The 23,931-nt window shown below is 56.2% G+C and overlaps 1 protein-coding gene across 2 annotated transcripts in view; it reads right to left on the bottom strand.

Moving 5' to 3' along the window:
* Positions 1-22,649, bottom strand: part of CELSR1 (cadherin EGF LAG seven-pass G-type receptor 1) — a 177,214-nt gene extending 154,565 nt beyond the window's left edge. For both annotated transcript variants that reach the window (XM_064368229.1, XM_064368228.1), the window contains exon 1: positions 19,118-22,649. In XM_064368229.1, the coding sequence (XP_064224299.1) occupies positions 19,118-22,649 (3,532 nt within the window). The remainder of the gene's footprint in view (positions 1-19,117) is intronic.
* Positions 22,650-23,931: the final 1,282 nt, after the last annotated feature.

The raw sequence follows: 23,931 nt of genomic DNA on the forward strand, positions 1-23,931 counted from the left end.
CGCACCAGGGATAGGGTCCCAGCTCTGCACTGTGCACTTCCCGTGGGCAGCAGCACATCTGTCCAGCCCATCCCTACATCTCCAGAGCCAACCCTCACCTGCGCAGAGAGCCCCTTAACAAATGCTGGTTGGAATATGGCCCAGAAGCTCAAAGCCACAGGCAAGTTTATTAATACATTCTTAGGATAATAGAGAGCACGTAAATGTCTCATTTGTAACTTTTCACAGCTCTCTACTCATCATGTCTACACTTTTCTTTTTTTTGAGAAAGAGTCTCCCTCCATTGCCAGGCTGGAGTACAGTGGTGCGATCTCAGCTCACTGCAACCTCCACCTCCCGGGTTCAAGCGATTCTCCTGCCTCAGCCTCCCAAGTAGCTGGGACTACAGGCATGCACCACTATGCCCAGCTAATTTTTGTATTTTTAGTAGAGACGGGGTTTCACCATGTTGGCCAGGATGGTCTCAATCTCTTGACCTCCTGATCCGCCCACCTCAGCCTCCCACAGGGCTGGGATTTCAGGCATGAGCCACTATGCCCAGCCATGTCTGCATGTTTCTCACATCCCAGCACCCACTAGGGAAACGTTTCTGAGGTAAGAATCATCTAACCTTGACTCTGGGCCTTTCCCACCCAGATGAGCCCTAACACCAGGGGAATCACACTCAGGCCTCAAGAAGACAGCATCAAAAAACGCAGTGAGCGAGATTGTTCACAGTGAGGCCAGCATTTCTGAAGGGTGATCATTTAAGCCACACCTCAACTGTGGGCCTAGTGATGCTGAAGTTCTTCCACCCAGACGTTTAAACAGGCCCGATAGTCCATCCAGGTGAAGGCTGACATCTGAGGCCCACCCTGCACTCTGATTCCCTGAGGCCCAAGGGTACACCTCTCTGGCTGCCAGCCAGTCAAAACCAGTCCCGATGAGGCAGGGAGCGGGGCATGAAGGATACAGCCTGAGAACACTCCCACAGCACCTGTGTGTTACACAGAGATCAGGGGATCAAGATCAAAACCTGACCCTGCTGAACGTCAGGGATAGAGTGATGGCTACCCTCGGCACCTCCCCAGACCTCCCCAGACTCTGTGCGCCCTCCTCCAGCATCAAAGAGAAGAGTCACTCCCCAGAGGGAGCCAGGGGTGCTGGGCTCTATAATAAGAGGGGTGTTTCTGAATGAACTGCCCAGCCCTGTCCTGCCTCACTGAGTCATTCCCAAGTCAGCGAGCACAAGTCGCTGCACGAACAGCCCTGGAGCTCCCACCCCTCCCCACCCCCAGGGATGCCTGTCTGCACCCGCTGTCAATGCAGCCCTCAGGCCTGGGGGATGAGCACCCCAGACATGCTCTTGGCTGCTGGCATCTGCTCCAAATGCCGCACCTCCCCACAAAAGTGGCTCTGTCCAAACCCCGGCCCTCTTGTACCCTGGCAACCAGCCTAGCCCTGGCCAGCCCCTCCAAGACAGCACCCCTCGGCTTCAGCCTGGACTGAGAAAAGGCTATCTGACAGCGTGGACCCCCCTCAGGGTCCCAGCAGAGCCAACCTCCAGGCACACTCATGGGACACAGCATAGGTGGCAGGAGCCATTCCACGTGTGGATCAGCCCTCTGGCCAAACTCTGGGACCTCACAGTCCTGCCCACCACTCCCAGCCCACAGCCAGGCAAGTGGGCCCCAAAGATTCCCAGGCCCCTGCCTGGCCCAGGGCCTCACTCTGTCGCCCAGGCTGGAGTGCAGTGTTTTGACCACACTCAGCCTCAAACTTCCAAGCTCAAGTGATCCTCCTGCCTCAGCCTCCCGAAGTGCTGGGATTAGGAGCATGAGCCACCACACCCAGCCAGGACATGCTTTCCAAAGCTTATTTTTGGCCACCTTGACATCTTCAGGGTAATTTCCTCCTCTGGCGCAGTGGACCACAGAGGCCATTCCCTCCACTTCTCACCCAGGCACACGACTCTCTCAGGACACAGGCAACACCCGGTGTTGGGCCAGGCAGGAAGCTGTGGGGTGGGGACTGGCAGGAAGGCTGGCGGCCGAGGGCTGTCCCCTCACACTCCCTCCCCATGGCCAACTGCAGCTGACCCACACTGACCCATGCACAGAGCCCCACCTACGCCCGTGTCACAGTGGGCAAAGTCATGGGATGCCCTTTTCGTTTTTTAAAGAAAGAATTCTAAGGAAACCCTTATCACCTGTAACGGATGAGCTGGGCCCTGGAGGAAGAACCCAGAAGGTCTGGCTCTGGCTGGAGCAGGTTCTGGCCCCAATGGATCACTACCCTGAGGGATAAAAACCAACTCCCCACTCCCCACTGCCTCAGTTTCCCAGCTGCAGAGCACAGAGCTGCCAGATACAAGTTTGGCCCCTGAAGGGACTCAGCGCATTTCCCCACTGCTCTAGTTTTGCTCTGGCAAAAAATGCTGGGCCAATGAGTGGCCAAAAAAAAAAAAAAACAGGAGGGAACGGAGAATTCTTGCCACAAACGCAATGGGTTTCCCAAGCCAAACCGGAGACGCGGACGGCCGTCCAACACTAAAATCACTGGTTTCCTGCCCACGGGGTCATCCCGGCCTGGTTTCCCCCCAAAACAGACTCCATCTGGCACCTGTCATCTTCCACGGGACACAAGGAGGTGTCTGGAGGGCAGAACCACGTCACGACATGCCCCGTCCCGGCGCCCCAGGCCGGCTCCTGTCTTGGCACCTCTGTCCACAGCGAGGTGCCCCTGCAGCCACCCAGCAACCCATGCCCCTGGGCTTCCCGTCCTGCACACACGGACGCGCCCCTGACCTCTGACGGCCACGTGCCGGATGGACAGGAAGCCTCTTAGAACAATAAACCTTCAGATTTTCCATTCTCTCCTCTTTGAAGAATTGGGAGAACTTTGGATTACGTGTTAGAATTTTCCACGCTTAGAAGCGAGGGCTGCTTTGAAGAGGCGACTCCCATGGCTGTGGCACTCGGCACTGAGACACAGAGAGAAAGGCAGGGCATGCTGTCATCTGAAAGCACCCGCCACCCCGCGTCCCCGCATTCTGTCTACTACACACGTCCCACGGCGTCCCCTTCCCAAAGGACATCTCGAAGCACAAGCGCAGCCCCTTAGCCCACACGCTGCTGTCATGGCAGACCTTACTGAGGAGGCAGAGCCTGTGGGGACACTTGGCCCGTGCCACACTCAGTCTTGTTAAGAGAAGAACAAAGGCAGTGGGGCTCCCATAGACCATGTGGCACAGTGACAAGGGCAACCGATGCTGTGCTAGGAGCATCTGGGTGGACAGACGCAGATTCCACGGAGAAGGGAGGCCTCAGTCATCTGCTTTGACGCAAAGAAACCAGTCACACACACGACATGAACATGAAGGCAGGCGTGGCAGCCGGTTCATACCCTGCCCTAAGACCCAGTACCTGTGGATGTGACCTAACTTGGAAATAAAGGCTGCAGATTAAGATATAAATTAAGATGGAGCCAGGCGGTGCTCACGCCTGTAATCCTAACACTTTGAGAGGCCGAGGCGAGCGGGTAACTTGAGGTCAGGAGTTTGAGACCTGCCTGGCCAAGGTGGCAAAACCTCGTCTCTACTAAAAATACAAAACTCAGCCGGGCATAGTGGTGTGCACCTGTAGTCCCAGCTACTTGGGAGGCTGAGGCACGATAACTGCTTGAATCCCAGGAGGCAGAGGATGCAGTGAGCTGAGATTACACCAGTACACTCCAGCCTGGGCAGAAAAATAAAAAACAGCAAAAGACAGAAGTTAAGATGAGGTCACGTGGAGTACAGCGGGTCCTCCTTGATTCAACACAATTGGAGTTCCTTTTTTTTTTTTTTTTTCAGGCAGAGTCTCACTCTGTCACCCAGGCTGGAGTGCAGTGGCACAATGTCAGCTCACTGCAAACTCTGCCTCCTGGGCTCAAGCAATTCTCCTGCCTCAGCTTCCTGAGTAGCTGGGACTATAGGTGCCTGGCTAATTTTTGTATTTTTAGTAGAGACAGGGTTTCGCCATGTTGGCCAGGCTGGTCTTGAACTCCTGACCTGAGGTGATCTGCCCGCCTCAGCCTCCCAATGTGCTGGGATTACAAAGTGCTGGGATTACAGCGCTCGGGCCCCATCTGGAGTCCTTATAAGAAAGAAGAAACAGAGGCCGGGCGCAGTGGATGGCTCACGCCTGTAATCCCACCACTTTGGAGGGTGAGGCAGGCGGATCACTTGAGGTCAGGAATTCGAGACTGTCCTGGCCAACATGGTGAAACCCGTCTCTATTAACAATACAAAAATTAGCTGGGCGTGGTAGCATGTGCCTGTAGTCCCAGCTACTCAGGAGGCTGAGGCAGGAGAATCGCTTCAACCCAGGAGGTGGAGGTTGCAGCGATCTGAGATCACGCCATTGTACTCCAGCCTAGAGACAGAGTGAGACTCCATCTTAAAAAAAAAAAAAAAAAATCTGGTATGGAAAGTAGTCAAAAAAAAAAAAAGAAAGAAAGAAAAAGAAGACACAGAGACAGACACACAATGAGGAGGCCACAACGTGAAGACGGAGGCGGAGACTGCAGTGGCGCACCCACAAGCCAAGGAACGCCAAAGACTGCCAGCCACCACCGGGAGCTGGAAGAGGAGCCCTCCGAGGAGCACAGCCTTGCAGACACCCTGACTTTGGAATCCTGGCCTCTAGAACTCTAAGAAGAATAAAGTTCTATCATGAGATGTCATCCTGTTTGTGGTCATTTGTTGCAGCAGGAAATGAACAGGGCAGATCGCAACCCTTGAGGACCAGGTCCGTGCACAGAGAACCCCCGCTGACTCGCTGAAATCCAAGCCCTCACTGATCACAGCTCCTCATGACTTCACAGGAGGCTTGGGTCAAGGCAGTCACAGCCTAAAAACGTCTACAAATGATGCAGAGCTTTCCAGAAGGTGTACAGCGTGTGTGATGCCTCATCAGAAACAGCTAGGCCAGGCAGGGTCACGGACCACAGTTCAAATCCCCTGGCCCAGGCCCAGGCCCTGGGTCAGGTGGGAATGGGGCACGGTGGTGGTCATGGACGGCTCGCACTCAGATGCCCACGGCAATGCCAAAGGTGATGCTGGAACTCTGGACCTCTTAAGACATCAGGGCCAAGGGCTGGCCCCGAGCCACCCCACCTTAAGGACCTCTGCAAACCCAAGGCTCCGGAGCCCTGGAGTCATGCTGCTCATCACCAATGAGCTACACACTTTCACCAAGAAAGCCTTGCCCTCCACCCCTAACGGGCCATCATCGCCCTCCTGCCCCAGCTCTGACCCATCTCTCTTCCAAGGCCCCACTCCTCCTGACCTCCCTGAGCAGCCTCTTCCAACTGTCCCAGACCATAGGGTTTCCCAGCTCTGGCACAAAATCCTGCCTGAGGGGCCTGGGGCTCCCCAGCTTCCTCCTCAAGGTCCCCCCTTGCTATCATGACTCATGGCCACCTGGTTCTGGCCCCACACCTGCTGCCCTTTATAGGGGAGACTCCCGGGGACACGTGGAAACAGCGTGGATTCCTGAAGACGCTGGAACCTGCCCTCGGCTGCCTCCTTCCTCAAGGACTATGAAGTTCCGGGCAAAATGGAGGGAAAGAACGCCTGGAAGACTGGAGGGAGCTCAGTGTCCCTCTTCCTGCAACCAGGGACTCCTGCTCAGTCATCGCCTCACAGCCACAATCACCAGGAACGTGTCGGCAGCCCCAAACTTCTGCCCTGCACGTCTCGACTCTGGATTTCTGAGGTTGTTCTAGAGCCCTGGTGATGATCCCAGGGCAAAGGCCACCTGTCCTCTGGCAGTCCTGGCAGCTGTGGAGGGGTGTGGTGGGGTGTCCCAGGGTACTTGCTCAAAAACAGACCAACACTGGCCGGGCACCGTGGCTCACACCTGTAATACCAGCTCTTCAGGAGGCCAAGGCGGGTGATCTGGGAGCCCCCGGGTTGGTCTAGGGAGCAGCAGTCTCAGCCACCCACCACTGCTCACCTCTTGTCCAAGCTGGTGGAACCAGGCGGAGGCACTGGGCATTAGGCCTGAATGCCCAGCTAGTCTCCCTTCCTGGGCAGGGATGGGAGGTGCCTGAGACAGCCACATACCCAGGGACCTCCTCCCATCCCCCTGAGATGCAAGGTCCCAGAGCCTGCAGAAAAACCAGGAAGCATTCTACTTCCTGTCTCTATGAATTGGACTCCTCTAGGGACCCCAGTGGCATCACACAGAATCTGCTTTTTCGTCTCGCTCACTTCATTCAGCATAATGCCCTCAAGGTTCACCCACATTGTAGCAAGCGCCAGAATTTCCTTCCTTTTCCAGGCTGAGTAGTATTCCATCGTGCCAATGAACCACACGTTGCTTATCCATTCATCTGTTCACAGACACCTGGGTCACTTCCACCATTCTTTTTTTTTTTTTTTTTTTTGAGAAAAAGTCTTACTGTCTAGGCTAGAGTGCAGTGGCACGATCTCAGCTCACTGCAAACTCCACCTCCTGGGTTCAAGTAATTTTCCTGCCTCAGCCTCCCGAGTAGCTGAGATTACAGGTGTGCGCCACCATACCCAGCTAATTTTTGTATTTTTAGTAGAGATGGGGTTTCACCATGTTGGCCAGGATGGTCTTGATCTCTTGACCTCGTGATCCACCTGCCTCGGCTTCCCAAAGCCCTAGGATTATAGGCGTGAGCCACTGCGACCAGCCGCTTCCACCTTTTGGTTACTGTGAATAAGACTGCTATGAATGTGGGTGTACAAATACCTCTTTAAAGGCCTTGTTTTCAGCCAGGGTGGGCATGGTGGCTCACGCCTGTAATCCCAGCACTTTCGGAGCCTTGAGGCAAGCAGATCACCTGAGGTCAAGAGTTTGAGACCAGCCTGGCCAACACAGTGAAACCTTGTCTCTACTAAAATTACAAAAATTAGCAAGGCATGGTGGCGCATACCTGTAATCCCAGCTACTCAGGAGGCTGAGGCAGGAGAATCGCTTGAACCTAAAAGGTGGAGGCGGCAGTGAGCTGAGATCTCGCCATTGCACTCCAGCCCGGGCAACAAAGTGAGACTCCGTCTCAAAAATTAAATACATAGGCTGGGCACGGTGGCTCTCACCTGTAGTCCCAGCACCTTGGGAGGCTGAAGCAGGCATATCACGAGGTCAGGAGTTGGAGACCAGCATGGCCAACATGGTGAAACGCCATGTCTACTAAAAATACAAAAATTAGCCAGACTTGGTGGTGCACATCTGTAATCCCAGCTACCCAGGAGGCTGAGATAGGAAAATCACTTGAACCTGGGCAGAGGTTGCAGTGAGCCGAGATTGTGCCACTGCACTCCAGCCTGGGGAACAGAGTGAGAGTCCGTCTCAACCAAATAAATACCTTGTTTTCTATTGGAGCACACCCAGAAGTGAGATTGCTGGATCATGTGATAACCAAACTTTTATATTTTGTGGACCCTCCCTCCTGCATTTAAAAGCAGCTGCACCAGGTTACACTCCTGCCAACACTGCACAAGGGCTCCAGTTTCTCTGCATCCTTCACCATGTGTTTCCTGAGTTTGTTTGACCACAGCCATCCTAATGGGTATGAAGTATCATCTCCTTGTAGGTTTTGGGGGGGTTCTTAGTGTGTCAATCAACTCACTGACACATGGGTATTGCCCTGCAAGAGCACGTGTGTGTGAGACAGGGTTTTACTCTGTTGCCCAGGCTGGAGTGCAGTGATGCCATCTCAGCTCACTGCAACCTCCACCTCCCAGGCTCAAGCAAACCTCCCACCTCAGCCTCTTAAGTAGCTAGTCTACAGGCTAGTGTTACCTCGCCCAGCTAATTTTTGTATATTTTGTTGGTAGAAATGACCAATTCCTGGGCTCAAGCAATCCTCCTGCCTCAGATTCCCAAAGCGCTGGGATTATAGGCTGGAGTCCCCAGACCCGGTGACTTTCCCTGTTGACTAATGACACCAAGAATCTCTTTTTGTGCTTATTGGCCATTTGTATCTGTGGAAGAAATGTCTATTCAAGTCCTTTCCTCACTTTTTAATTCCACAGTTTTCTTGTTGGGCAATTGTAGGAGTTCTTTTTTTTTTTTTGAGATGCAGTTTCACTCTCATTCCCCAAGCTGGAGCGCAGTGGCACGACCTTAGCTCACCACAACCTCTGCCTCCTGGGTTCAAGCGATTCTCCTGCCTCAGCCTCCCAACTAGCTGCGATTACAGGCATGTGCCACCACGCCCGGCTAATTTTGTATTTTTAGTAGAGACAGGGTTTCTCCGTGTTGGCCAGGCTGGTCTCGAACTCCTGACCTCAGGTGATCCACCCACCTCAGCCTCCCAAAGTGCTGGGATTACAGGCGTGAGCCACCACGCCTGACCAAATTGTAGTTCTTTCCATAGTCTGGATATTAATCCCTTATAAGATATATGATTTGCAAATGTTTCATAACAGTTTTTAAATGGGATAATTTCTCAGCACTTGCAACATACATGGGCAAGAAAAAGGAGGTTTCCCAAATCACAGTCAGATCTTCTGGCTGGATTTCTGCTTTTCCAACCCCTAACCTACAGACGCATGAGAGGCAGCAGGGAAGGGGCCCCAGGCGATGGCCAGTCCACCTCCTGAGGCCCAGAGGCAGCCAGTCTTGCCCAGCGTCAAACAATCTGCACCGGGCAGAGAGTGGGGCTCGACCCAGGCCTCATCTCTGGTGAGATCTCATGCCGTCTCCAACGCGGAGAACGAGTCCCACAGCCAGCATCACAACACATCAAAGGACACCGCTGGGACCTTGGCCGACTGCGGAACCTCGGGGCAGCCTGAACAATCAACTCACTGACAAACGGTTATTGCCTGCAGGAGCATTCTTATCTCCGAATGCTGACAGGGCATGGGATTTTATTTGAATTAATTGCTGTTAGTTTACCTTAACCAAGTGTCATTTAGATTAGATATGAAAAAAAAAAATCCTAAAGTATTTAAAAGAAGATACAGAACTGAGAATAAAAACAGGCTATTAAAAAGAAAGAAAAATCCACTTTGGAGGCCAAGGCGGGTGGATCACCTGAGGTCGGGAGTTCAAGACCAGCCTGACCAACATGGTGAAACCTCGTCTTTAAAAAAAAAAAAACAAAGAAAGAAAAATCTTTGCCAGGCTCAGTGGCTCAGGCCCGTCATCCCAGCACTGTGGGAGGCCGAGGCCGGCAGATCACCTGAGGTCAGGAGTTCAAGACCACCCTGGCCAACATGGTGAAACCCCGTCTCTACTAAAAATACAAAAATTAGCCAGCCGTGGTGGTGGGTGCCTAGAGTCCACATACTCAAGAGGCTGAAGCATGAGAATCGCTTGAACCCATGAGGCAGAGGCTGCAGTGGGCCGAGACTACACCACTGCACTCCAGTCTGGGTGACAGAGCAAGACTCTGTCTCAGATAGATAGATAGATAGATCTTGGTGGGTGGATGGATAGTTGGGGGTCTACTTCCCACAGAGGGATGGAGGGATAGAGGGAGGGAGGGAGGGAAGAATGGAGGGCAGGAGGAAGGCCGCTCCCTGGTCAGTAAGAATCTGGACTCTCTGAGCTGGAAGGTCCCTCATCTGGCCCCCCATCAGCCACTGCTCTGAGCTGGCTCCTCATCTGGCAACTGCCTCCCCCGGCCCACCAAATAGAGCCTCCAGCTCTGGCCAGTGACACGCCTGCCTCCCTGCAGCTGGTGCCCACCAGTCCTGCACTCCACCGCTTCTTGTGACAAGAAGAAACCTCATACGGACCCAGAGAAGGCTCCTAGGAGCCCTTTCTCCAGCCTTAGCCTCTCCAGCAATCCTGCAGCACGGCTGCCCCCTGCTCAATCAGGCACCACATGCAGGTAACTCTCAGCCATCCCGTTTCAGGCAAGGTAGTCACTCACAGTGAGCTTCCATCCTCAGAAATCCCCAACTCTGTATCCCAGGGCCTCACCACCGGCAGACAGAAGTAACCGAAGGGGGCCATCAGCATGGTGATTAGAGCACTCAGACCCCAGAGTCTGCGCCTGGCTCTTCCTGCTGCTACCAGCTCTCTAGCCTCAGTTTCTCTGCCCATACCACGGGGATCCTGTAAGTCTTCACTGAGATGATGTAGGCACAGCCCGAACAGGCCTCCAGGCGGTGGGAAGCACAGACCCAGGCGGCCGGGAACAGCGCTCTTGTCTCACGCCTACCTCTGAATCACCTCTGCTCTGGGCCAGCCTCCTTGGCTGCACGATCCCCCTCTTACAGGCCAGCCCCTTGTGCCTGGGACATGCTCAAGCCCCCAAACAAGGCCCACAGCTCCGAGGGACGCACCCTGTCCCCTGCACCCTCCCCATGACAACCAGAAGGGGTGAAGTCAGTGTGTCGGGGGGCTGGAAGGAAAGGTGTCACCACACACAAGGACTCTGAAAGTGGCCCCCACCCCTGCTACGTGTGTGTGTGCGTGTGTGCATGTGTGTGCGTGCGTGTGTGTGCACATGCATGTGTGTGCATGTGCATGTGTGCGCGTGCGTGTGCATGTGTCCGCGCGTGTGTGTGCATGGGTGCGTGTGCGTGCACGTGCGTGTGCGTGTGCGTGTGTTTTCTTTAAGAGCCCTTGGCCTTTATCCAGGACAGGAGAGTTGGCACTGGAGGGAACACACCACTAAAAGGCTGCTGTGGGGCTTTTCCCAGCTTTGGAATGTTCACGCCCAAAAAGGGGACCTGATCACTGAGGTCTCCACAAGTCCTTACCTGAAGTGAAAGCATGAGAATTCCACCACCGGTGTTTTCCTGAAAAACGCCCATCCCTTCACCCAGGGCTACGTCCCCCAGCACGTGCGGGAGGAGCCGAAAACGGCTTCCGGGCTCTGTCCGTGCTTCCGCGTGGCTCCCCTTGGGACCCCAAATAAAGTCAGCGGGCCCTCCACCTGGCAGGCAGCCCCCTCCCCGGGTCCCGTCTGGTTCACTCCAGACATAATCCACACCTCCTCCCAGGCCCCAGGCCCATAGGCAACAGGAGAGGGAAGCCCAGGGGCCTCCACGAGGAGCAGCCGCTAATGCAAGGCCGGCCTCTGGACCCTCATGGCTGAAACCTCTGCCTGCATTTCCTCGTGAGGACACTGCTGCCCTCCCAAAACAAGCAAGAGGAAGGCTGGGTCACTGAATTAAAGAGCGTCGTTTACAGCCGTGCATGGTGGCTCACGCCTCTAATCCCAGCACTTTGAGAGGCCGAGGCAGGCGGATCACCTGAGGTTGGGAGTTCGAGACCAGTCTGACCAACATGGAGAAACCCCATCTCTACTAAAAATACAAAATTAGCCGGGTGTGGTGGTAGGTGCTTGGAATCCCAATTACTTGGGCGGTTGAGGCAGGAGAATTGCTTGAACCCAGGAGGCGGAGGTTGCGGTGAGCTGAGATCCCACCATTGCACTCCAGCCTGGGCAACAAGAGCGAAACTCTGTCTCAAAAAACAAACAGAAAAAAAGAAGGTCGTTTACCACCATCCCTCCCAGCATTCAGGAATTCCATTCTAGGGAATCTGGGGCATTTATATGAACCCACGTGTTCAGGTTACAGGAAAAGAAGAAAAAACTTAGAAAACAATTTCCCCCAAGGCTGTGAACTGAAGAAATCACACCAAACTCATGAATACTTTCCACATGCTGTACCCACACGATAAAATCTACTTCTGTTTGAATCCAAGTGCTGGCAGGGATGAGCCCCGTGGCACCAGGCCACAGGCCACACCCCAGCTAAGGTGGCCGCTGCCAGGGGCCCCAGGCCCCACCTACCCACCGATCCCGTTCCTGAACAGGTTCTGCTATCGGGTTTCAAAATGTGCCAGCCCAGACCCAAGGCGACCCTTCAGCAGTGACAGTGGGGCCAGCACGGGGTTCTGGCATGCTCAGGAACACAGGCCGTTCTGGGCGTGGCCAGCACCAAACTTCCTGACCCGCTCCTGCCCAGGAAAGCCCGGAGTTTCACCTGCCTGCTACTTCACCCGGACTTTTAAAAATGGTCTCTCGACATCCTGGTCGGTACGTGGGGCCAAACACAGACCTCCCGGCAACTGGTGGGCGCCCTGCCCTGGTGAGTCCATGTCCCGAGGGCCTTCGGCCCCTTGCACACTCCCAGGACCCCTTTTCCCGTCAGCCTCCTGCTCCCCCCATCTTCTCCAGGTGTGATGACTCAGAGGGAGGCGGAAGTTACTGTCCTGGCATCGCCGTCTACAAAGCTTGTGCACAGCAGCCCTCTGGAAGACACTGGAAAGACCCCGCACTGCCCACTCCCAACGCCCCTGAGAGGGGCTGGTGCCCACGCGTGAACACAGGTCGGGCTGCAGGATGGCTGGGTGCTGCGCATAACCTGCCAACTCTGCTGGGCCTTTAGCTCAGCCTTGTGCAGGCCCCGTCCCCATGGCACCCGCCTTTCCTTTGACACTCCCAACCCACTCGTGCCAGGGACCTTGTCATCCGCTCCTCAGAGGCGCCCCCAAACCACTCCACTCAGATCTCACAGAGGCCACCAAGGGCCTGCCCTTGGCTGACCCAGGTCACACCTCTGTCCTCAGGTTCTCCGACCGCCAGATGACATCCATCACGGATGACCCCCTTGGAGACCCTTGCCCTCCCTCAGCCTCTAGGGCCCTCCCCTGCACGTGGTTACTCCTGCTCCAGCTCCCAAGCAGACTGTTCCCCACCCAGCAGGCCACTCAGGCTGTGGCTTCTCAAAGTTGGGCCTGGGTCCCCTCCTAACTGCCAGCATCCTCATTTCTGTGTCTGTGGCCCCAGCTGGTCTCCCCAGTCTGAACCTGCACACACAATCAACTTTAGGACAATCTCCAAGATGCCCAGCCACATGGGACCAAAAGTGGCCTCGATCTTCCCCCCAAAGCCGATTCCTAGTCAGCACTCCGGCTCAGGAACGCGCCTCTCTCATCCTCCCAGAGCCGGTTTCATCTGGCAAGCACAGACAGGGAACGTGGCTCAGGAGCTGCCCAGTCCAGGTTCAAAGTCCACTGCTGCCACCACAAGCTGCTGCCCTGGGAGCCCTGTCCTTGGTTTGCTCATCTCTGGGAGGGAGGTGGTGACAATACCTTCCACGCCCTAGGGTGGTGTCGAGAGAATTGCAGGTCACAGTGCAGGCATAGCCTGGGAGAGTTCCTGGCACATGGAGCATATTGGCTGAGATGCATCTGACTGTCTAAGCTGGCAAAGCTCTCCTCAGCCACCCACCCTCCACAGCCACCCCACACTGCAGCAAGCCTGATGTCCCGAGCTTCCCTCCTGCGCAGTCTCACCACCCAGCAGCTGGGACATGGGCCCCAGCTCTTACCTACATGCTCCCGAGCGGTCCCACCAAACCCTCCACGCTCAGCCCTCTCCCGACCTGGGGGATCCCCCCGACTCCGGTCTCGCTGCCCAGCACACATTGCACGTGCCTGGGGGGTACAGGAGAGTCCCAGCCCGCCCTTGCCTGCACCTGGGACCACCGCCCTGCCCCTGAGCTCAGCCCCCTCACTCCCGATGGTCCATCTCCACCCAGCCACAGGAAGTCAGGGTCACACTGGCTCTCCAGGCCTTCGCACACAGCAGGTGCTTGATAAATGAATCAACACTCTTTATTCCTGAGGCAGTGTTTCTCAAAGGATGACCAATCGACTATCTCCAAACTTACCAGAGCCCTGAAACGGTTAAATCGTTGCCAAAAGCACCTAACTCTCCTGGGAAGGTTTGACACTCTCACAGCCACTGAAGCAATTTAAGATGGTCAGATCCAGGCTGGGCATGGTGGCTCACGCCTGTAATCCCAGCACTTTGGGAGGCCGAAGCAGGTGGATCACCTGAGGTCAGGAGTTCAAGACCAGCCTGGCCAACATGGTGAAACCCTGTCTCTATAAAAACATAAAAATTAGCTGGGCGTAGTGGCGGGCACCTATAATCCTAGCTACTAGGGAGGCTGAGGCAGAAGAATCACTCGAACCTGGGAGGTGGAGGTTGTGGTGAGCCAAGATCATGCCATTGCACTCCAGAGACTCCATCTCAAAAAAAAAAAAAAGATGGTGCAGTCCTTCTCCACCTCATGAGTTCCAGAAGAGCATGATGCTATGCATCCAGACGACGCCCAAACAGCAGCCCGCTCCTACTTCCTTGTTTGCAATCGTCTGTTTAAAAGCCACTGCGATATCCTGTATTTAACTAGGCAAACACTTATGGAAGCTTTATCAAGCCTAGACGGCTTTATACCCTCCACTCCCCACCAAAGTAAACGGCGAAGTTACTCAATCTTGTTATTTCACTGAGTTCCAGTATTTTCTGACATGCCTGGATGACTCATCCGCCAATCATTCTTACCCACAAACACCAACTTTCCCACATCCCTGGGTCTGCAGCACATACACAGTGGGAGAGGCAGGGACATCACATTGCTCCCAAGCGCTGCGTTCTGCATGAGAGGCCTCCAGCCGGGCACCCACAGGCACACGTTCAAGGTGAATTAAAAATAACGTGGTCCGTCAACAGATGAGTGGGTAAAGGAAATGTGGTGCATATGCACAGTGGTGTACTATTCCACTATAAAAAAGGACGGGATCCTGTCATCTGCAACGACATGGATGGACCTGGAGGGCATTATGTGAAGTGAAATAAGCCAGGCACACAAAGAAAATACCCCACGTTCACACTTGCTTGTGGGATCTAAAAATCAAAGCAATCGAACTCGTGGGGCTAGAGAATACAAGAAGGGTTACCAGAGCATGGGAAGGGGGTAGGGGAGGAAGGTGGAATGATTAATGGGTAAAAAAAAATAGTTTAAAAAATGAATAAGGCCAGGCCCAGTGGCTCACGCCTACAAGCCCAGCACTTTGGGAAGCCAAGGCAGGTGGATCACCTGAGGTCAGGAGTTCGAGATCAGCCTGGCCAACATGGTGAAACATTATCTCTACTAAACATACAAAAATTAGCTGGGTGTGGTGCAGGCGCCTGTAATCCCAGCTACTCGTGAGGCTGAGGTAGGAGAATCCGTTGAACTCAGGAGGTGGAGGTTGCAGTTAGCCTAGATCATGCCACTGCACTCCAGCCTGGGAGATTAAGACTCCATCTCAAAAAAAAAAAAAAAAAAAAGAATAAGACCCAGTATTTAGCCCAATAGGAGACTATAGTCAATAATAATTTAATTGTTCATTCAAAAATAACTAAAAGAGAGGCCAGGCACAGTAGCTCATGCTGGTAATCCCAGCACTTTGGGAGGCCAAGGCAGACGGATCACTTGAGCTCAGGAGTTGGAAGCCAGACTGAGTAACATCATGAGACCCTGTCTCTACTAAAAATAAAAAAAAGTCAGGTGTGGTGGTGCAGAGAGCTGAGATGAAGACTGACATGAGTCATGATCACGCCACTGCACTCAAGTCTGGGCAACAGAGCAAGACCCTGTCTCATACACACACATACACACACACACACACACACACACATCTATACATACGTACCCAAATTTGTGTATATAATTTTATATAATTCATTATAGTTTACATATTATATATAATTCATTGTATAATTCTTTTTTTCGAGACAGAGTCTGACTGTCGCCCAGGCTGGAGTGCAATGGTGCAATCTTGGCTCACTGCAACCTCCAACTCCCAGGTTCAAGCGATTCTCCTGCCTCAGCCGCCTGAGTAGCTGGGATTGCAGGCATGTGCCACCACGTCCGGCTAATTTTTATATTTTTAATAGAGACGGGGTTTCACCACATTGGCCAGGATGGTCTTGATCTCTTGACCTCGTGATCCGCCCGCCTCGGCCTCTCAAAGTGCTGGGATTACAGGCGTGAGCCACTGCATCTGGCCCTGTTTTTTTAAATTAAAAATAAAATAAAACAAAGAATGTCAGTGCTTCTGAAAGGCCACTGTCCAGAAAGAACACAGAGCATATTCCAGGTTTGAGTCGTCCATCGGGTCATCAGCCACGTTGTGCTGAAAAACACACACACAGCTTTTACACACGCTCCTAATACAAAGTTCCTATCACAGAATTTAAAATCTCATTCAAAGACCACCACATAAAATGAACATCTTGTATTGCTGGATGTCATTCAAAAATGGCAGCTATTTGAATTTCACTATATTCAGACTTCAAACATTTTTCCAAAAATGTTTTGTCCTTGGTGGGCTATATAAAACCATCAATAATTATCTACTCACAGTCACAGTGATGGTGTTCAAGCCCAGGCCAGGCTAAATGAACTGCCCCCACCACGCATGCCTGCCCAGGTCCAGCCCCAGGTGGCCCCCCCGCACTCCCATCCCTCTGGAATGGCTCCCACTAAACCTAGTCAATGGTTCCCACTAAACACAAAACATCCCTGCCCCTGTTCCCACCACCTTGTCCCATATTAAACCTAAACCCTATTATTGGGCCAAGTCATTTTAAACAGGCCAAATTTCCCATGCAGGCCTGTTCCATGCGGCACCTCCTGAGCCGTAATATTGCATCAAAGGCTTTAGGGCATGGCCGTAAATCCTGGGGAGCCAACAACACTCCATTGAAAACAGTGGATGAGTTTGAAACCACCGCTTCCCTGCATTGTTCCTTAATAAAACCTCCAGTTAAGTCAAGGGCTGATCTTTTTGTTTGCTCTGTTTTCTACCAGGTGCTTTGCCGTCTGGAACTACAGATCTTATGGTCATAGTGATTTGTTTCTTTGGAGCATTAAATCCTAGTGAAATGGTCTGAGGTTTCTGCACATCCTAGAATGCCTACTTTATTTTATCTTTCTTATTTATTTATTTAGAGATAGAATCTCACTCTGTTGCCCAGGCTGTAGTGCAGTGGCAGGATCTCAGCTCACTGCAACCTCTACCTCTCAGGTTCAAATGATTCTCCTGCCTCAGCCTCCCAAACAGCTGGGACTACAGGCATTGCCACTATGCCCGACTAATTTTTGTATTTTTAGTAAAGACAGGGTTTCACCATGTTGGCCAGGCTGGTCTCGAACTCCTGACCTCAGGTGATCCACTCGCCTCGGCCTCCCAAAGTGCTGGGATTACAGGCGTGAGCCACCGTGCCCGGTCATATGCCTACGTTAAAGCAGAGCATCCATTTGACACTGGAATAATTCAGTTTAGCAATTAATTCGTCAAAAATGTTCTCTTAAAGAAGAGGGGGAATGTGAAGGGCGGCCTGTTTTCTGCGGATCGTGGTTTAATGCCAAGTGCTCCTGCCCACTGGCTGTGCAGCCCTGAGGATGTCACTCAACACCTCTGAGCCTCAGTGTCTTCATCTGTAAAACGAGCAGCAGCATAACACCACTCAACTCCCAGTTACCAGGGAAACAAAGACAGCGCCAGTAAAAGAGTAAAGAAAACCGCTCGCTGGAGCCCAGTCAAAGGTAACCATTGTCATCTGGGGTGGGGTGGGGTGTGTGTGCATGAGGCCCCAGTACCTGATTTACACGAGGGCATGTCAGCAAAGCAGCAGAGCCAAGAACTGGATGATGGAGACGGTGACTACAAAGTGTGGAGACCCCAGCCCACCTTCAACTGTGGTCCAGGCTGTGCGCCCCGGGTGAGACGGCCTCAGGAACCAGCCTCCTTGGAAGGGAATCCTTCCTCAATCCAGCTGTCTGACTAACGGCGGGGGGACCCACATTACTGATGCCGCAGACACACAAAACATCCCCGTGTCCAGCACGGAACTGTTCCCACTACCTTGTCCCTCGTTAAATCTAAACCCTATTATTGGGCCAAGTCATTTTTAAACAGGCCAAATTTCCCATTCTATCAGATAAAGTGGTACAGAAGAAAAACTTCCTAAGAATATCCATAATCCCAATTAATTCACCCTTAAGAGCCTATTCCATATTCTCCACACATTTTACAATCTCACAAAACCTAAAATATTCACCAACAAATCGACTGTACTGCCAACACTGCACAGAAGGTTTGTATCATATCAAAACTGAATCTGTGAGTTTCACATCCTATAAGCAAACAACTGTAACTGGAAGCTGTTAGCAATCCAACCCCTCCTGTATCACAGAATTACAGCCAACCTCGGAAACAAAACAAATCAGAAAGTTAACTTGTTAATTCTTCTAGGGCTCCCGTGGCAATGCTGTATCCTAATAACTCACTGTTTAAATAGCTCCTCTGAAACTGACTCAAGCAGCGAGCCAATCTGAGCTCTTCCTGGCCGGGATCTTATAAATAAGGTCACCTGCCTGCACCAGCACCCTTGGATGAATGGTCAGGCAAACCTCAAAGCGCCACTGGGGGACCTTTATTGTTCCCCCAGGCCCCGCAAAGTTCTTCTTTCTCTTCTGCCTCTCCCAATTCCAACACATTCTATTAGTACCCCTCCCCAGCACCAAAGGCCAGCCCTGGCCCTCGGGGTCAGAGGCGTGGAGGACCTGCCAAGCATCTGACCTCGAGCCAAGGTTTCCTCTCCCTTCTGTTCACCTCCAGCCCCAGGGCCGGCAAGCAAGTTTCCCACACTGGCTCCACCACTAACTGGGCAGGCCTCTTCAACAGCACCCAAATTACAAGCCCGTGTCCAGGAACAGAAGCCAAGATGAAATGAGGCTATGCTTTTCAAAGAGCTTACACAAAGCCCTGCACACAGCCGCCCGACTGTTATTATCTGGAGGAGACAGAAAAGCAAGACCAAGGGAACACCGGCTACATTACAGGGTGACTCAGGGGCCTGTCTGACAATCTCCAACGGTGCCACCCTGGAATTAATTGGCACATGGAAGGGGCAGTGATCTCTGATCTTTCCAGAGAGGCCTGTGGCTGGCTGATGAAAGAGCATACCCAGGCAAACCCTGTGACCCAGATCACCCGGAGGCCACATTTTAATAGCTGTAACTCAGGAGCCACTAGCCTGCTGAGGAAGGCGCTGAGCTCTGGTCTTGAACTTGGAGAAGCGCAGGCCTGCTCCCAGGAAAATGCTGACGGAAGCAGCGCGGTGCCTCTCCCCCTTGCTGGGCCTATGTGGGGCGCTCGCCCCCAACATCCAACCGGAGGCAACAAATCCTTGCAGAGTTCCCTGTGCCCGGCCCAAATGCACCCCGGCATGCCAGGCAAGGCCCTTGGTGGGTTCCTGAGGTTCTCCAGGGGGCCCATCCGGAGCCGCTCCTCCCGCCCCAACGGCCACTCACCAAACACGGACACCTCCATGAGCGCCTCCAGCGGCCGGTTGTTGTCCAGGTCCCGGCTGAGCTGCAGCTCGCCCGTGGCGGGGTCCAGTAGCAGCAGGTGCAGCTCGTTGCCACGCAGGAAGGTGTAGTTGAGGCTGTCCGACACGTCAGGGTCATGGGCCGGGATGCGGCCGATCACGCCGGTGGGGAAGCTGCTCGACTTGTTGGTGACATAGTTGTTGAAGAGGATCTGGAAGTCAGGCAGTACCGGAGGGTTGTCATTCTGGTCCACGAGAAGAATGTGCACTGTGGCTCGGCTCACCAGCGGGGCCGACGTGGCCTGCACCACCAGCACATACTCCCGCCGGACCTCAAAGTCCAGCTCCACCAGGGCACGCAGGTCCCCGTTCAGCAGGTCCAGCTGGAAGAAATGCCGCATGTCACCCTCCACAATCTGATACATGATCTGGGCATTGGGGCCTTCGTCAGGGTCCTGAGCACGGATCTTTGCCACCACCGACCCCACTGGGTTGTTCTCCTCTACAAACAGCTCCAGCTCGTCCTTCTCAAACATGGGGGCATTGTCATTAATGTCCAAGATGGTCACCTGGATTTCCACCGAGGCGCTTAGGGCAGTGGGGCTGCCGCGATCCACAGCCACAGCCCAAAGGTTGTACACAGCCACGTTCTCCCGGTCCAGCCGGCGCTGGGTGCGGATGACACCGGACGTGGGCTCGATGTAGAAGTCCCCGTCGCCGTCGTCCCCACCCTGGAAGGTGTACAGCAAACGCCCATTGGGACCCGAGTCCCGGTCCGTGGCAGACACCTGGAGGATGCTGGTTGAGGGTGGAGCATCCTCAAAGATGGAACCCTGGTAGAAATCCCACAGGAACTGGGGTGCGTTGTCATTGGCATCGAGGATGAGGATCTCCAGGGTGGTGGTGTCTGACTTCTGCGGGATGCCATTGTCCAGGGCCATGATGGTCAGCGTGTAGGCGACCTGGTGCTCATAGTCCAGCTCCATCATGGTGTACATGGTGCCACTGTCGGGGTCAATGCGGAACTGCGGCACGGGGTCCTGAATCACGTAGGTGATGCGGGCATTCTCTCCTGTGTCCTCGTCGTTGGCACTGAGGGTAGCAATGGAGGTGCCCACGGGCCTGTCCTCACTGACGCTCACTGTGTAATGGGAGCTCTGAAAGACCGGCCGGTGGGTGTTGGCATCAGTGACATTGATGAGGACATGCGCGGTGTGCGACCGTGTGCCGTCAGATGCTGTCACCGCCAGCACGTACTGCTGCTCCTGCTTATAGTCCAGAGGTAGCGCCAGGGTGATAAGGCCGCCCCCTCTCTGGCTGCTGAGCGCAAAGCGGTTCCGGGTGTTGCCGCCAGTGAGCTGGTAGGTGATCACACTGTTGGCGTCGCGGTCTCTGGCCTGCAGGGTCAGCACGCTGCTCCCCACGGCCGCATCCTCATTCAGACGCAGCTCGTAGGTGGGCTGCGTGAACACCGGGTCGTTGTCGTTCACGTCCAGCACCGTGATGGAGACGCTGGTGGAGGAGCTCATGGGGGGAGAGCCGTGGTCCACCGCCTCCACCCCGAAGCTATAATGCTCCACCTCCTCACGGTCCAGCTCGGCACACAAAGTGATCCAACCAGAGCTGTTGTGGATCTGGAAGGGGAAGTCCGGGGCCGGGACAGGGTTCTTAGGCCCAGCGCTGCCGCCCCCGAGAAAGGCGGAGGCCGTGTCCACCAGGCGATAGTGCAGCCGGGCGTTCTCCCCAGAGTCTGCGTCCACCGCCTGAATGTGCACCACGGAGTAGCCCAGGGGCACATTCTCCAGCACCGTGGCCTGGAAGGGGCTGCTCACAAAGATGGGTTCGTTGTCATTGACATCCAGCACCTGCACAGACACCACTCCGGAGGAATTGATGAGCGGGGGCCGGCCCCCATCCTGGGCTTTGATGCTCAGCGAGTACTTCTGGACATCCTCGAAATCCAGGGGGTTGATCACATCCAGGATCCCGCTCAGCGAGTGCAGGTAGAACTGCCCGGCCACGTTCCCGCTGAGGATGCTGTAGTGAATGGCCGCGTTCTGGCCCTGGTCCCGGTCTGTGGCCTGCACGCGCAGCACAGCCGTGTTGAGCCCCACGTCCTCGGGCACCTGGACCACGTAGTTCTGCTCACTGAACTGGGGGTAGTTGTCATTCTCGTCCTCCACCTCGATGTACACGGTGGCCGTGGCGCTGAGCGGGCCCGGGTTGCGGCCCTGGTCGCTGGCCTCCACCAGCAGCTGGTACTCGGCCGCCTCCTCCCGGTCCAGCACCGCGCGCGTGCTCACCACGCCGGAGCTCGCGTTCAGCTGGAAGACGTCCCAAGCGCCCCCCAGCATGCGGTAGCGCATGTTGGCGTTGACGGGCGAGTCGCGGTCGCTGGCGCGGATGGTCAGCACCTCGTAGCCCACCTCGAGGTTCTCCCGCACGCGCTCGCGGTACTCCGACTGCTCGAAGACCGGACTGTGGTCGTTGGTGTCTTTGACCAAGACGGTGATGTAGGTGGTGGCCGAGCGCGGCGGCGTGCTGTAGTCCACGGCTTTTACTCTGAGCACGTGCGTCTCCTTGGTCTCGCGGTCCAGCTCGCTGGCTGTGCTCACCGCGCCCGTGGCGGAGTCAATGCGGAAGTAGCCGCGGGAGCGCTCGTCGAACAGCCCCTCCATGTAATAGCTCACGCGCTCCTCCTCGCCCTCGATGGTGTAGTGCGCGTGAAGCTGGAGGAGGGGGGTGCCCGCCGGCTCGTTCTCAAACAACGCCACCTGGTAGTTGGGCATCGGGAACTTCAGGCTCCCTCGGCCGCTCGTGCCCCGCCGGGCCCGTCGCACCGGCCCCGCCCAGGTTTGGGGCAAGTTCGGCGGCGGCGATGGCGATGGCGACGCGGAGGGCGTCCCCGAGGCGGCGGCCTCCAGTGCCAGCTCCACCCGGACTGTGCCAGCCGCGCATCGCAGGGCGCACAGCAGACGCAGACAGATGGGGCGGCCGGGACAGCGGGGCCCGGGAAGCGGTGGGCAGCTGCAGGCGGGGACGGTGGTCGGAGCTGCGAGTACTGACTGCTGCAAGGCCGCGCCGCCACCGGGGACGGGGAAGCAGAGAGCCCCGCAGAGCCCAGGCCCTGGGAGCACAGCCCGCGCGCGCCAGGCACGGGCTCGGCAGCCGGGATGCTGCGCGCGCGCCCGCAGGCGGAGGCTCAGCGCCGTCGGGGCACCGCGGGCCGCCAAGCGGACTTGCAGCGGCAGCGGGCGCCCCGCCAGGTGCATGCAGCCCCGGGGCCCGGCGCCCGAGACGCGCCGCCGTCCTGCCAGCCACCCCTCCCGGCCCACGTCCAGCAGCTCCCGGGGCGTTTGCGCGGCGCCCACCGCGTAGGTACGGCCGGGCCCGAGGGCGAAGGCGCGGGCCCCGCCAGGTACGCGCAGCTCCCAGGCGGCCGCTCGCAGCCCCAGCGCCGGCAAGGCGGCGGCCAGGAGCAGCAGCACGGGCAGCACGGGCGACGGCGGCGCCATGGCCCGGAGCCCGAGCCCGAGCCGGGCGCCCGAACACAATCCATGCACCCAGCGCGCCTCCGCATCCACCCGGCGCGGCCGGGGAGCGGCTCCCGCGCACCCGGCGCCTGGCCCTCGGGGCGGTCCGCGTCCCGCCTCCCCGGGGGTCCTGGCGGGGACTGTGGGGACCGCGCGCCCGGCCTCCCCCGCAGCTTCCACTTCGAGAGCACTTTGCGAAAGTTTGCGAAGTTGGTTTCAAGATGGCTCCTCCGCGCGTCCCGGGAGGGCGCCGCGCATCAACCTGCGGCGGCGGCGGCTCCAGGCGGCTCCAGGTGGCTCCGGCGCGGGCTCGGCCTGGCGGGCGTGGGAAGCGGGGCGGGCCCGGCGCGGAGCGGGGGCTGAGTTCCCGGAGCGGGCTGGGCCGCACCTCGCAGCGCAGACCCCAGCGGCCGGCTGCTGCCTGGGCGATGCGCTCGGCCCGCGCCCCCTCCGCCCGGGCTCTCCCCGCCCCTGGCCCAGCCCCGCCCCGCCCCCGGCCCTGCCGCGTATTGTTCGGCCCCGGGGGGAGCCGGCAAGGAGGTGCGCGCCGGAGGGATCGCCATGGAGACGCGAGGGCGCGGCCGGGGCGGAGGCTGGGGGACCTACTCCCCTGCAGCCTCCCCACCCAACCTCCCGGGGGGCGGGACCGAGGGAGCAGGGCCTGGAGAGGTGGGGCTAGGGCCCCCGTTGGCCGCTACCCGTGGGGCGGTGGCTCCACACCTCGGACGCGGGGCCGCGGCTCAGAATCTGGCTCCCCACCCCGGCAGAACAGATCCACGGAGACCGCCGCTAGGGGTGCCGCGCGGGTGGGACCCGGGGGCTCAGGGCTGGGGCCGAGGGGACAGGGAGTCCCCCATTAAGGACTGCGGCGGCTGTCAAGAGGGGGTTACACATTTTACAGCAGGACGCACGGAGGCTAAAATACTTTACCCGGACCAAAACTCCCTGGACTTTGAAACCCAACTGGCAGCTACCGGATCTGCGTCCCACTTGGTTTAAAGCGCAACTTTTAACTTAAGGAAGAAAAGCCGGGTTGACATTAGGGATTGGAGCGGACGGCGGAGGCGCGCTCATCTCCCGCGTGCGGCCGGCTCCCAGCGTTCGCGGACACGCTGCGGCGTCCCAGAGGGTCCAGCTCCTCCCGAAGCGGGTTGAGGGGGACTGGGGGCCCTGGAAGCCGCCTGTGGCGAGCAAGCACCCGCGGCGATTTAGGGCTGGCAACGGCCCCACCCCGGCCTCCTACAGAGGCCAGCAGTGGGGGAAC

This window comes from Aotus nancymaae, unplaced genomic scaffold (genome assembly GCF_030222135.1).
Source record: "Aotus nancymaae isolate 86718 unplaced genomic scaffold, 86718_ANA_hifiasm-v0.15.2.pri h1tg000076l, whole genome shotgun sequence".
In the NCBI taxonomy this organism is placed as follows: Eukaryota; Metazoa; Chordata; class Mammalia; order Primates; family Aotidae; genus Aotus; species Aotus nancymaae.